Source organism: Nerophis ophidion, linkage group LG12 (genome assembly GCF_033978795.1).
Source record: "Nerophis ophidion isolate RoL-2023_Sa linkage group LG12, RoL_Noph_v1.0, whole genome shotgun sequence".
In the NCBI taxonomy this organism is placed as follows: domain Eukaryota; kingdom Metazoa; phylum Chordata; class Actinopteri; order Syngnathiformes; family Syngnathidae; genus Nerophis; species Nerophis ophidion.
In genome coordinates, this window is record NC_084622.1 from 22461626 (window position 1) to 22476043 (window position 14418).

Here is a 14418-nt window from a genome sequence, read left to right on the forward strand (position 1 = left end):
GGTCCATTCTTTGTGTCATACTTGATCATTTTGCGATATTGCCATATTTTTGCTGAAAGGATTTAGTAGAGAACATCCACGATAAAGTTGGCAACTTTTGCTCGCTAATAAAAAAGCCTTGCCTGTACCGGAAGTAGCAGACGATGTGCGCGTGATGTCAAGGGTTGTAGGGCTCCTCACATTTGAACATTGTTTATAATCATGGCCTCCAGTAGCAAGAGAAAGACCAAGAAAGCAACAATTTCCCCATCAATTTGAGCGAGAATGAAAGATTCATGAATGAGGAAAGTTACAGTGAGGCACTAAAAGAAAAAGGAAAAAAAAAAGAAAAAGCGACGGCTCTGGGCGGCGGCAGTGGTAGCGTTTCAGATGTTACCAGACACATTTATTAGGATAATTCTGGAAAATCCCTTATCTGCTTATTGTTTTAATAGTGTTTTAGTGAGATTCAAAAGTCATACCACCAGTGTCTCAGAGAGAAGCCAATGGAGGAGCCAAGATCACAGATGCCTTTTTGAGCTGCAGGAGAAGGTCCCATTATCCACTGAGGTCTCCGATAAGAGCTGACTTAATATCACAATTTTCCCATCCAAAAACTTGCTGGTTGACGTAGAGAAACATGTTCGCTTGATCGCTCTGTGTTAAAGCTTCACAACAAACAAACACTGGTTGTGTTTCGGTTGCTAAAGGAAGCTGCAAACCACCGCTTTCCACCAACAGCATTCTTCTTTGATGTCTCCATTATCAATTGAAGAAATTTCAAAAGATTCAGCAACCCAGATATCTAAATTACTATGTAATTATGCGATGAAAAGAGACGACTTTTAGCCGTGTGTGGTGCTGGGCTGATATGTCCGCTACAACCTGAGACGTCACGTACACGCGACTTTATAAGCGTCATCATTCCGCGACATTTTCAGCAAGAAACTCCGCGGTAAATTTAAAATTGCAATTTAGTAAACTAAAAAGGCCGTATTGGCATGTGTTGCAATGTTAATATTTCATCATTGATATATAAACTATCAGACTGCGTGGTTGCTAGTAGTGGCTTTCAGTAGGCCTTTAAACACGTTGAAAAACTTATTGGGGTGTTACCATTTAGTGGTCAATTGTACGGAATAAGTACTGTACTGTGCAATCTATTAATTCAAGTTTCAATCAATCATAAGCTTGCATGCGGTTATGGACGCCTCTTGTTGGCGGGGTTTTGCAGCCTGGCTACTTAGTGATGTCACAGTGAGGTGGACATACTCACATTAAGTAAAGCTACAGCAAGATGGGAAGAGGCTGGAGCTAGTAAAATGGCAATTACTGAATGACAAAGTGTTAGATATGAAATGTATTCCTGGCTCCTGTGGTGCACAGCATAAATCTAATCATATTTGTATTACATTTTTTTCTCAACCCCCCAAGCCATCCCATTGTTTACCTGTATCTCACCTTTTTTGTAAGAGGCGCCGTAAGTTTGCAGACCTGTCAGCGATCCTGTTCTGTCTCTCTGTAATGTTTGATCCTGTTCTGTCTCCCTGTAATGTTTGATCCTGTTCTGTCTCCCTGTAATGATTGATCCTGTTCTGTCTCCCTGTAATGATTGATCCTATTCTGTCTCCCTGTAATGTTTGATCCTGTTCTGTCTCCCTGTAATGTTTGATCCTGTTCTGTCTCCCTGTAATGTTTGATCCTGTTCTGTCTCTCTCTGTAGTGTTTGATCCTGTTCTGTCTCCCTGTAATGTTTGATCCTGTTCTGTCTCCCTGTAATGTTTGATCCTGTTGTCTCCCAGTAATGTCTGATCCTGTTCTGTCTCCCTGTAATGATTGATCCTGTTCTGTCTCCCTGTAATGTTTTATCCTGTTCTGTCTCCCTGTAATGTTTGATCCTGTTCTGTCTCCTTGTTTTTTTTTTCCCAGGAGTTGGCCTCGGCCCCTTAGTTCCAGTGAAAGGAACTTCGAATACTCCGGGATGCCAAAACATTTTGGACAATTCCATGGAATGGCATTTCAAGTTCATATGTGAGTAAAGGCAGGTGGCCAAATACTTTTGGCAATATAGCGTATGTTTGAAAGGGTATGATTTTTAAAAAATAATAATTTTAGAGACGGTGCTGTGGTTGTATTTGCAATCTGGTTCACGCCTTCACAATCAAACAATTTTGCAGAAAGACTCAAAAGATGGGTCATAAATGCGACTCTGGAACAGTAACGCAAAAATGTACACAAAAACATAGAGTTAAAGTTAAAGTACCAATGATTGTCACACACACACTAGGTGTGGCAAAATTATTCTCTGCATTTGACCCATCACCCTTGATCACCCCCTGGGAGGTGAGGGAAGCAGTGGGCAGCAGCGGTGGCCAAGCCAGGGAATAATTTTTGGTGATTTAACCCACAATTCCAACCTTTGATGCTGAGTGCCAAGCAGGGAGGTCATGGCTCCCATTTTCATTGTCTTTGGTATGACTCGGCCGGGGTTTGAACTCACAACTACCGTTCTCAGGGCAGACACTGAGTCAGTACACAGCAATGTTTTAAACGTACAAACCCCGTTTCCATATGAGTTGGGAAATTGTGTTAGATGTAAATATAAATGGAATACAATGATTTGCAAATCCTTTTCAACCCATATTCAGTTGAATATGTTACAAAGACAACATATTGCAAAAGTAGTTGGGAAAGGGCATGTTCACCACTGTGTTACATCACATTTTCTTTTAACAACACTCAATAAACGTTTGGGAACTGAGGAAACTAATTGTTGAAGCTTTGAAAGTGGAATTCTTTCCCATTCTTGTTTTATGTAGAGCTTCATTCGTTCAACAGTCTCTGCTGTCATATTTTACGCTTCATAATGCGCCACACATTTTCCATGGGAGACAGGTCTGGACTGCAGGCGGGCCAGGAAAGTACCCCCACTCTTGGCATTGTCTTGCTGAAATATGCAGGGGCGTCCATGAAACAGATGGCGCTTAAATGTTGTCTTTGTAGCATATTCAACTGAATATGGGTTGAAAATGATTTGCAAATCATTGTATTCCGTTTATATTTACATCTAACACAATTTCCCAACTCATATGGAAACAGGGTTTGTAGATAAAATTCCTCATAGGTACTCTTTAATGTCCATTCCATGTAAAAGAGTGTTGTTCTCACCTAACGTGGTGGAGCCCGCCATAATCCCACCAGGCAGACAGTGGGACACCCGGATGTGTTCTTGCAGCGAGTTGATGTCCCCAAACATGTCCGGACAGTAGTTGCAGTGGAACGCTGTCACGTTGGTGAACTGCAGGAGCGGAAAGGCCGCCGCTGCCGGGCTGGCGGCTCCTCCGCTGGCACGGTGAGCTTTGCGCACGTGTTCGTTGAGATTGTAGAGCGTGGGTAATGTGTCCAGGCAGAGCTGACATGTATGGCTCTGCTGCGGCTTGTCAGCATGGATGGTCTTTAAATGGATCTCCAGCACAGCCAAGCTGTTGAAATCTCTCTTCGAGCAGTACGGGCAGGAGTATGTCACTTTGCCCCAACTTCCTCCTCCACCTTTAGGAGGTAGACACACACTCAGTTACATGATCCCTCACAGTTTACTACCACAGCACTACGACTATCCATCCAGCCATCCATCTTCTACAGCTTGACCCTTTTTTGGGGCAGCGGGGGGTCGCTGATGCCTATCTCAGCTGCATTCGGGCGGAAGGCGGGGTACACCATGGCATACTTGCCAACCTTGAGACATCCGAATTCGGGAGATTGGGGCAGGGGTCGTTGAGGTGCCGCAACCCTCCCGATTTTCCCGGGAGACTACCGAATTTCAGTGCCCCTCCCAGGGCTACCATTTTCCGGAATTTCTCCTGATTTCCATTCGGACGAAAAAGAAACATGGCAACGAGTGAGAAGAAGAAGTACGCTTGCAAGTTCCAAAATGATTGGAAAAAAATAATTTCAGTTCATCCAGGACAGCTCAAAGGGGAAGGAGTATGCTGCCTGCAAATTTTGTAGATCAGACTTCTCTATTGCTGCAATGAGGTGGCAACTTGTCCGGTGTGTACTTTGCCTTCCGCCCGAATGCAGCTGAGATAGGCTCCAGCGACCCCAAAAAGGGACAAGCAGTAGAAAATGGATGGATGGATGGACGGACTTCTCCATTGAACACGGTGGCCAGACGGATATACTCAATCATTAACGGATTTTATATATATATATATATATATATATATATACATACATATATATATATATATATATATATATATATATATATATATATATATATATATAAAATGAAAATATATACAGCCCCCTCTACTCCCCCTCAACAACCACCCCCCCCCACATCTCCCGAATTCAGAGGTGTCAAGTATGGCATAATAAAATTAACAGTTGTTTTTGTTTTAATCAAGCAAAGTGTCCGGCACATTGATCTGATTGTATGTCTAATAAATACAAAACCAAAAACCAGTAAAGTTGGCACGTTGTGTAAATCATAAAATACAATGATTTGCAAATCCTTTTCAACTTATATTTAATTAAATAGACTACAAATAAAATGTATAATTTGTTCGAACTGTGAAAGTGAATTTATTTTTTTGTGCAAATAATCATTAACTAAGAATTTAATGGCAGCGACACATTGCCAGCGACGTTTCTGGATGTTGTTGATAAATGGCTTTCCCTTGGCATAGTAGAGTTTTAACCTGCACTTACAGATGTAGCGAAGAACTGTAGTTACTGACAGTGGTTTTCTGAAGTGTTCCTGAGCCCATGTGGTGATATCCTTTACACACTGATGTCGCTTTTTGATGCAGTACCGCCTGAAGGATCGAAGGTCACGGGCAATGATTTCTCTAGATTCTCAGAACCTTTGGATGATATTACGTGAAATGATATTATGTGAAATCCCTAAAAATTCCTTGCAATAACTCGTTGAGAAATGTTGTTCTTAAACGGTTCAACAATCTGCTCACGCATTTGTTGACTAAGTGGTGACCATCGCCCCATCCTTGTTTGTGAACGACTGAGCATTTAATGGAAGCTGCTTTTATGGGTTTTGTATATTGCAAAAATCGATTTGAATAGAGAATCGCGTCGAATCGATTCTAAATCGACTAGTCACCCCGGGCATCAGAATCGACTCAAATAGTGAGTTGTTGTATGATTCTTTTATACCCAATCATTACACCCACCTGTTCCCAATTAGCCTGTTCACCTGTGGGATGTAAGTGTTTGATGAGCACTCCTCGAAATCCTCAGTCTTTTTTGCTACTTGTGCCAGCTTTTTTGAAACATGTTGCAGGCATCAGATTCCAAATGAGCTACTATTGGCAAAAAATAACGTTTATTAGTTTAAATGTTTTAAGTATATTGTCTTTGCAGTCTATTAAATTGAATATAAGTTGAAAAGGATTTGCAAATCATTGTATTCTGTTTTTATTTACCATTTACACGTGACAACTTCACTGCTTTTGGGTTTTGTTAGTTGAAGACTGGAAAAATTGCAATTAACTTTGCACACTTCCTAAAATTACACTTTACCATATAATAATAATAATAATGGTGTTGCAAAAAGTGTTATATTTTTATGTGTTATTCCTTATCCCAACTATACTTTGTCTTTAAAAATAACAATTTAATAATTTATTATTTTCATCATCGACATTATCACCTAATTGTTGGAGCCCCACTATTTTGAAAGAAATACAACAAGCACATTGTAGAGAGGTGGAGCCGGCGAACGAGCAGCGGGGCAGGGCACGCTAGAGCCCTGCCCAAGATGGCGGCAAGGAGGCGGAGAATGCGGCGGAGCGGAGAGGCGGGGCGTGCCGGGAGCAACGCAGCAATCTGATTCAGGTGTGTGGATCGTGCACCGGCACACGATTGACTCATCTCCTCACACTGTATAAAAGGGGAGAAGGAGGAGAGATCGGGGCTGAAGGAAGAGAGTCCGCAGCAGTGACTGGAGAGCAACAGGAAGCAAGACGCGAGAGACGAGGAGCGAGACACGGAGAGTGAGCAGCGGGAGCGGCGACGGCGCAAGAAACTGTCTTTATTGAAATATAAACGACAGTCAATCAAACCTGTTCGATCATGTCCTTCCTGAGTGGTCAGTGGAACCCGAGAAGCGACAGGGAAAGTCGGTCACATTTTAATATTTGCAAAAACAATTTGAAATGTGGACTCGTCAGACCACAGAACACTTTTCCACTTTGCATCAGTCCATCTTAGATGATCTCGGGCCCAGAGAAGCCGTCGGCGTTTCTGGATGTTGTTGATAAATGGCTTTGGCTTTGCAAAGTAGAGCTTTAACTTGCACTTACAAATGTGACCGACTTTCTCTGTCGCCACTCGGGTTCCACTGACCACTCAGGAAGGACATGATCGAACAGGTTTGACTCTATAAAGACAGTTTCTTGCGCCGTTGCCGCTCCCGCTGCTCGCTTTCCGCGTCTCGCTCCTCGTCTCTCGCGTCTTGCTTCCTGTTGCTCTCCAGTCACTGCTGCGGACTCTCCTCCTTCTGCCCCGATCTCTCCTCCTTCTCCCATTTTATACAGTGTGAGGAGATGTGTCAACCGTGTGCCGGTGCGCGATCCACGCACCTGGATCAGATTGCTGCGTCGCTCCCGGCACGCTCCGACGCATTCTCCGCCTCCTTGCCGCCATCTTGGGCAGGGCTCCAGCGTGCCCTGCCCCGCTGCTTTTTCGCTCGCTCCGCCTCTCTACACATATATCATCCCATAAACAACGTCAATTCCAGGGGATAGTGATCTATACCACTATGCAAGCTGTACACTGTCTACTCTAAAGTATATCCAAATTTCATTTCTACAGTATTTGCCTTTGAGAATTAAAATTGTAATAAAATACCCACTGGAATGTGTGTGGTGCAAATCACCTCCACCCGGATTCCCCAGGTTTATCCCGATTTCCTCCCCGCTGTCGTTCCCTCTTCTGCGGCCTCGTTCGCTGCCCTGGCTGGGCTTGAGGGTGGAGTCGGGCGTGGATCCTCTCTCCAGGCTGGCGCTGGAGTCCGGAGTGGCCGAACTCATCGAAGCAACGCTCCCCAGCGCAGGGTCGGGGCTGGCGGCGCTGTGATTGGAGGAGTCAGCTTGGCGGTGGCTGTCCAGGTGGCAGTAGACATCCTCCACAGAGGGGAATTGTTCTGAACAAACAGGACATCTGCAGAGAAAAACAACAAACTATCAACAGGAGGAAACATAACATCTATTATGGTTATATTGTTTTTATATAAACTTCAACTGATGAAATCAGTGGTTTTATTTTTTTAAATTTAGAATATTCATGGATGTAATTGTATATATGTACCCTGTAATTATAAAACCCAAAACTAGTGAAGTTGGCACGTTGTGTAAATGGTCAATAAAAACAGAATACAATGATTTGCAAATCTTTTTCAACTTATATTCCTTTGAATAGTGTAACTCCCTCCAAATAGCACTGACACATTGGCTTTCTTTGAGTGATTTATTGAAGGCTTCCTTTCCCTTCAATTCACCGTGAAAACAGTTAATAAAATAAAGCACGTTACAAACGTAAAAATAACATGCACAGCATATGGCTCAAACATTTTACCGAAATAAAATACAAACAGAAATGACAAATACCTCGTTGGCCTGCATGCTTCTTTTAGGAGGAAATTGTGATCTCATGGCTCTTATAGCCCAAACGCTGAAAGTCCTTGTGACACTTTTTAGTCCTTTTTACGATCAGTCGCTCTCTTTTTCCCTTATTATTGCATCAAACAAATGTTCACTCATACCCGGAAGCAGCTTCCTTATATCCGTTCACAGACCAATCGAGACACTTCAAAACAAAAGCATGCCCGCAAACACAACAAAAAGGCATGAAATTAAATTTTTAACCATAGTAACATAAATAAAGCCTTCTTATGAACTTTTATACATTTTGATTTGAATTCCCTTTTATGAACTGAACTTATTCTGTTTTTAGAGAAATAAAACAAATTATAATTATTAGTCGCAACAGTTACAAATAGACTGCAAAGACAATATACTTAATGTTCCAACTGGAAAGATATTTTGAAGTTATTTTTTTGCAAATATTAGCTCATTTGGAACTTGACGCCTGCAACATGTTTCAAAAAAGCTGGCACAAGTGGCAAAAAAGACTGAGAAAGTTGAGGAATACTCATCAAACACTTATTTGGAGCATCCCACAGGTGTGCAGGCTAATTGGGAACAGGTGGGTGCCAAGATTGGGTATAAAAGCAGCTTCCATGAAATGCTCAGTCATTCACAAACAATGATGGGGCGAGGGTCACCACTTTGCGAACAAATGCGTGAGCAAATTGGCCAACAGTTTAAGGACAACATTTCTCAACCAGCTATTGCAAGGAATTTAGGGATTTCACCATTTACGGTACATAATATCATCAAAAGTTTCAGAGAATCTGGAGAAATCACGATGTATTACGGACCTTCGATCCCTCAGGCGGTACTGCATCAAAAAGCGACATCAGTGTGTAAAGGATATCACCACCTGGGCTCAGGAACACTTCCGAAAACCACTGTCAGTACCTACAGTTTGTCGCTACATCTGTAAGTGCAAGTTAAAACTTTACTATGCAAAGCCAAAGCCATTTATCAATAACACCCAGAAACGAGTCGTTGGGCCCGAGCTCATCTAAGATGGACTGATGCAAAGTGGAAAAGTGTTCTGTGGTCTGACGAGTCCATGTTTCAAATTGTCTTTGGAAACTATGGACGTTGAGTCCTCTGGAACAAAGAAGAAAAGAACCATCCGGACTGTTATGGGCGCAAAGTTCAAAAGCCAGCATCTGTGATGGTATGAGGGTGCATAGTGCCTAAGGCATGGGTAACTTACACACCTGTGAAGGCACCATTAATGCTAAAGAGGTACATACAGGTTTTGGAGCAACATATGTTGTCATCCAAGCAATGTTATCATGGACGCCCCTGCTTATTTCAGCAAAACAATGCCAAGCCACGTGTTACAACAGCGTGGGATCATAGTAGAAGAGTGCTGGTACTTTCCTGGCCCGCCTGCAGTCCAGACCTGTCTCCCATGGAAAATGTGTGGCACATTATGAAGCGTAAAATAAGACAACAGAGAGCCTGGACTGTTGAACAACTTAAGCTGTACATCAAGCAAGAATGGGAAATAATTTCACTTAAAAAGCTTAAAAAATTGGTCTCCTCAGTTCCCAAACGTTTATTAAGTGTTGTTAAAAGAAAAGGTGATGTAACACAGTGGTGAACATGACCCTGTGCCAACTTTTGCAATGTGTTGCTGTCATTAAATTCTAAGTTTATGATTATAAGCAAAAAAAACAAACAAGTTTCTCAGTTCCAACATGAAATATTTGTCTTTGCAGTCTATTCAATTGAATATAAATTGAAAATGATTTGCAAATCATTGTATTCTGTTTTTATTTACCATTTACACAAGGTGCCAACTTGACTGGTTTTGTGTTTTGTACATACTAAATATTGTTATAGAAGGTCCTAATGTATTGTGTTGTTGATGAAGAATCAGATTGTTTCGAATGGAGTGGGTTAAAAGAGTGGATCTTTACTTGTGTTTGCGGTTGGCATGCTGCGTTTCGATATGAGTGACGAGCGAGCCCTCGTCCAGAAAGATCTCAGGACAGTGGATGCACTGCAAGTCGGCACGGTCGGACAGTTGAGGGTGTCTGGTCAGGACGTGTTTCTCCAGCTCGTCGGTCTGGCAGAAGGTCTCCTCGCAGTAATCGCACATGTACAAGTCCTGTTCCAGCTCCACCTCGCCTCCAGCACCCTTCTTCCCGCCATCTTTCTCGCTCCTCAGCGCGAGGTGTTCTCGGTTCTTTCGGTGAGCCTGACACACAAATAAAGTAGTTAAATGTCTTTGTAAAGGTGGGACACATTTGTGCAGTTAAAGATGCACAAATATGTTGTTGTTAATGCAACAATGGTACTTTGCTTTTGTATGATTTGCTGAAAATGTTCATAATAATAATAAAACAGCTGTTTATTCATTTTGGGAATGAACAGAGTTGTCAGAACGTTAGTTTGTAATCTATTGATAAAATTTGACTGACCTATCTAACTGTTTTGTTGACATTCTCTTTAGTGCAGCTCCACCTAAATGATGCATAATGTAATCCCAGCCTCTCCTGTAGCATCTATTCTATGCGCCTTATAATGCGGTGCGCCTTATATATGAACAGAGTTTTAAAATAGGCCATTCATTGAAGGTGCGCCTTATAGTGCGGAAAATACGGTATATATATATATATATATTAGGGTTGTGAATCTTTGGGTGTCCCACGATTCGATTCAATATCGATTCTTGGGGTCACGATTCGATAATACATCGATTCTTTTTATTCGATTCGAGTCTCGGTTCAAAACGATATTTTTACGATTCAAAAGGATTCAGTATTCATTCAATACATAGGATTTCAGCAGGATCTACCGCAGTCTGCTGACATGCTAGCAGAGTAGTAGATTTTTGTAAGAAGCTTTTATAATTGTAAAGAACAATGTTTTATCAACTGATTGCAATAATGTACATTTGTTTTAACTATTAATCAAACCAAAAATATGACTTATTTTATCTTTGTGAAAACATTGGACACAGTGTGTTGTCAAGCTTATGAGATGCGATGCAAATGTAAGCCACTGTGACACTATTGTTCTTTTTTATTATTTTTATAAATGTCTAATGATAATGTCAATGAGGGATTTTTAATCACTGCTATGCTGAAATTATAATTAATATTGATACTGTTGTTGATAATATTCATTTTTGTTTCACTACTTTTGGTTTGTTCTGTGTTGTGTTTGTGTCCCCTCTCAATTGCTCTGTTTATTGCAGTTCTGAGTGTTGCTGGGTCAGGTTTGGTTTTGGAACTGGATTGCATTGTTATGGTATTGCTGTGTATTGGTTTGTTGGATTGATTAAAAAAAATAATAATAATTAAAAATTAAATTAAAAAAAATCGATTTAAAAAAAATGAGAATCGATTCTGAATCGCACAAAGTAAATGATTTGATTTGTATTCGAATCAATTTTTTCCCACACCCCTTTGTATAAATTATATATATATATATATATATATATATATATATATATATATATATATATATATATATATATATATATATATATATATATATATATATATATATATATATATATATATATATATATACATATTTATATATATACATACATAATAATAATATATACATATATACTATTATGTGTGTGTGTATATGTATATATATATATATTATGTATACCTTTGAGTGTTGGACAGGCCTCCTCTCCTCTCTTCCTGTTTTTAAATCGCTCTTAAAAACACTTTTATTCCATGGCCTTTAACACTCTGATCTCTATCCTCCCATGGCGTCCCATAATGCACCTGCTGGGAACCTGTTTCTAGGTTTTTTTTGTTTTTTGTTAACGTGATCTGTTTGCTCGTTTTTCTTGTGTCATCTTTTAACCTGCCTATTGTACAGCACTTTGGCTACCCCTGTGGTCAATTTTAAATGTGCTTTAAAAATAAAGTTGATTTGATTGTGACTTTTCGTATTAGTGTTCCTATAAAAAAAGGGACCCAAACACACACACACTGTACAGCAGATTTTTTCAACTAAATGTGAATATATAATTGACACACACCTACACATTGGCCCCCCCCCCCAGACACATTTTTTTCTCTCAATGTGGCCCCCAGAGTATAAATATTTGCCCAACTCTTAGGTGTGACGGACAGCTGTTGCAAGTCTTGTGGTGGCTATCAGGCTTTTTTCCTGGCCCCAGACTGAGCCCCTCATATAAAAACCCTGTTTCCATATGAGTTGTGTTATTGTGTTGGATCTAAATATAAACGGAATACAATGATTTGCAAATCCTTTTCAACCCATATTTTGAATATGCTACAAAGACAACATATTTGATGTTCAAATTCATTAGCATTTTTTTTTTTGCAAAAAATCATTAACTTTAGAATTTGATGCCAGCAACAAGTGATAAAGAAGTTGGGAAAGGTGGCAATAAATACTGCTAAAGTTGAGGAATGCTCATCAAACACTTATTTGGAACATCCCACAGGTGTGCAGGCTAATTGGGAACAGGTGGGTGCCATGAATGGGTATAAAAGCAGCTTCCATTAAATGCTCAGTCTTTCACAAAAAAGGATGGGGCGAGGTACACCCCTTTGTCCACAACTGTGTGAGCAAATAGTCAAACAGTTTAAGAACAACGTTTCTCAAAGTGCAATTGCAAGAATTGTAGGGATTTCAACATCTACGCTCCATAATATCATCAAAAGGTTCAGAGAATCTGGAGAAATCACTCCACGTAAGCAGCATGGCCGGAAACCAACATTGAATGACCGTGACCTTCGATCCCTCAGACGACACTGTATCAAAAAACGACATCAATCTCCAAAGGATATCACCACATTGGCTCAGGAACACTTAAAAAAAACACTGTCATTAAATACAGTTCGTTGCTACATCTGTAAGTGCAAGTTTAAGCTCTACTATGCAAAGCGAAAGCCATTAATCAACAAAATGTGTGGCGCATTATGAAGCGTAAAATACGATAGCGGAGACCCCGGACTGTTGAACGACTGAAGCTCTACATGAAACAAGAATGGGAAAGAATTCCACTTTGAAAGCTTCAACAATTAGTTTCCAATTAGTTGCAGCCATGAAATTCTAAGTTAATTATTATTTGCAAAAAAGAAAAAATAAAGTTTATCAGTTTGAACATCAAATATGTTGTCTTTGTAGCATATTCAACTGAATATGGGTTGAAAAGGATTTGCAAATCATTGTATTCTGTTTATATTTACATCTAACACAATTTCCCAACTCATATGGAAACAGGGTTTGTAAAAACCTAGTCTGGGGTTGATTTTTTTTACTCATCTTCCTTCATTTGTCGTACAATTCTGTCTTTTTCTAACCTTTTGTAAAATGATTGCAACCCAAATGCAAGGTAGCACTGTACTTAAACCCTCCAAGGAGCAGTGAGTGTACCTGCATGTGGCTCTGCAGCGAGGAAGTGGAGGAGAATCCTCGTTTGCACACGCTGCACTTAAACGGTTTGCTGGAGCTACATTTGTGTGGAGGGAAAACAAACCACCGAGAGGTCAATCAAAAGCAACACCTTTTCATTTGAAAAGAAACATTTGATGTGCATGACAGCTGAGAGAGGGCTCACCTGTGTGTCTTCAGATGGATCTTTAGGTGATCCGAGCGAGAAAATGCAGCTTCACACTCCTGACAACTGTACTTCTTATCCCCTGTGTTGGTAAGATAGAGAAGGGAGCGCAGTTGGTGTGTGGAAAGTTGCTACATCACATTAGTAAAAGGACAAAGGAAATTAAAATCCACAATGATGGTTCCCGAGCCTACCTGTGTGCAGTTTGACATGGCGGTCTCTGCTCCTCTTGTGCTTGAAGAGGCGGCTGCAAAAGGTGCACTTGAAAGGCAGCTTGTCGCTGTGTATCTGCTCGTGACGCTTCAGGTAGCTCAGCCGGCTGGAGGATGGCAGGACAGGAGAAGGTGAGGTAATTGTGTAACATTGTTTTGGTCTTTTTAACACTTTAAGACTATGGTTCTCAATTATTTTCTGTCACGACCCCCACTTTCATTAAAATACTTGTATTTATTTGTAGAAACTACCGTTTGGTCAGGAGACAGAAGGCAACTTCCATCCATCCATTTCCTACCGCTTGTCTCTTTTTTCATATATAGATGTATATATATATATATATATATATATATATATATATATATATATATATATATATATATATATATATATTAGGGCTGGGCAACGATTAAAAATTTTAATCGAAGTTAATCGCACTATTTCTCCGATTAATCGCGATTAACTGCATTGTATACGCAAAGCCCAATAATGAATTCAAAAGTAGTGTGTAGTCCACCTTTATTGGAATATTCTCCCACATGAACAAAAGCGCCAAAACATTTGTTGTGCAAACACAATTTAAATCAGTCCTTGTTAAACAGTAGCAGTTAAATAGCATATTTTATGAAAATCAACTCAAAAAATGTAAATACAAACATTTAAGCTTATTGCCACTGCCAGGGTATTTAAGTTATCCTGTTTGTTATGGAAAATAAATATAATCTACGTACAAATCTCTGAGCCACAATCATAACATCTGAACAGGCAATTTCTGAGGTAACAGCAAAAACATTTTTTTTTTATCAGGGTCTTATGTTTAAAAAACCTATATTATAGGTAGTGGGCTGTTTTAGGGAATTTTTGATCAAATTATCCGTAGTAGCAATATTAATAATGTTGTGTTTATTCTGCGTAGTGCACTTAAAATAATTATGACCATATCTAGGAATTGATATGATGGGAATTTTCCGATTGTTTGCTTGGTGCTTTGATAAACTGAAC

At 40.1% G+C, this 14418-nt stretch overlaps 1 protein-coding gene across 3 annotated transcripts in view; it reads right to left on the bottom strand.

The window, feature by feature from the left end:
• Positions 1–14418, bottom strand: part of znf423 (zinc finger protein 423) — a 419133-nt gene that overhangs the window by 190105 nt on the left and 214610 nt on the right. For 2 of the 3 annotated variants that reach the window (XM_061917090.1, XM_061917089.1), the window contains exons 5-10: positions 13398–13522; positions 13204–13285; positions 13020–13095; positions 9560–9840; positions 6854–7161; positions 3148–3528 (exon numbers count right to left, since the gene is read on the bottom strand). In XM_061917090.1, the coding sequence (XP_061773074.1) occupies positions 3148–3528; positions 6854–7161; positions 9560–9840; positions 13020–13095; positions 13204–13285; positions 13398–13522 (1253 nt within the window). The remainder of the gene's footprint in view (positions 1–3147; positions 3529–6853; positions 7162–9559; positions 9841–13019; positions 13096–13203; positions 13286–13397; positions 13523–14418) is intronic. The other variant, XM_061917091.1, reaches the window with a different exon arrangement.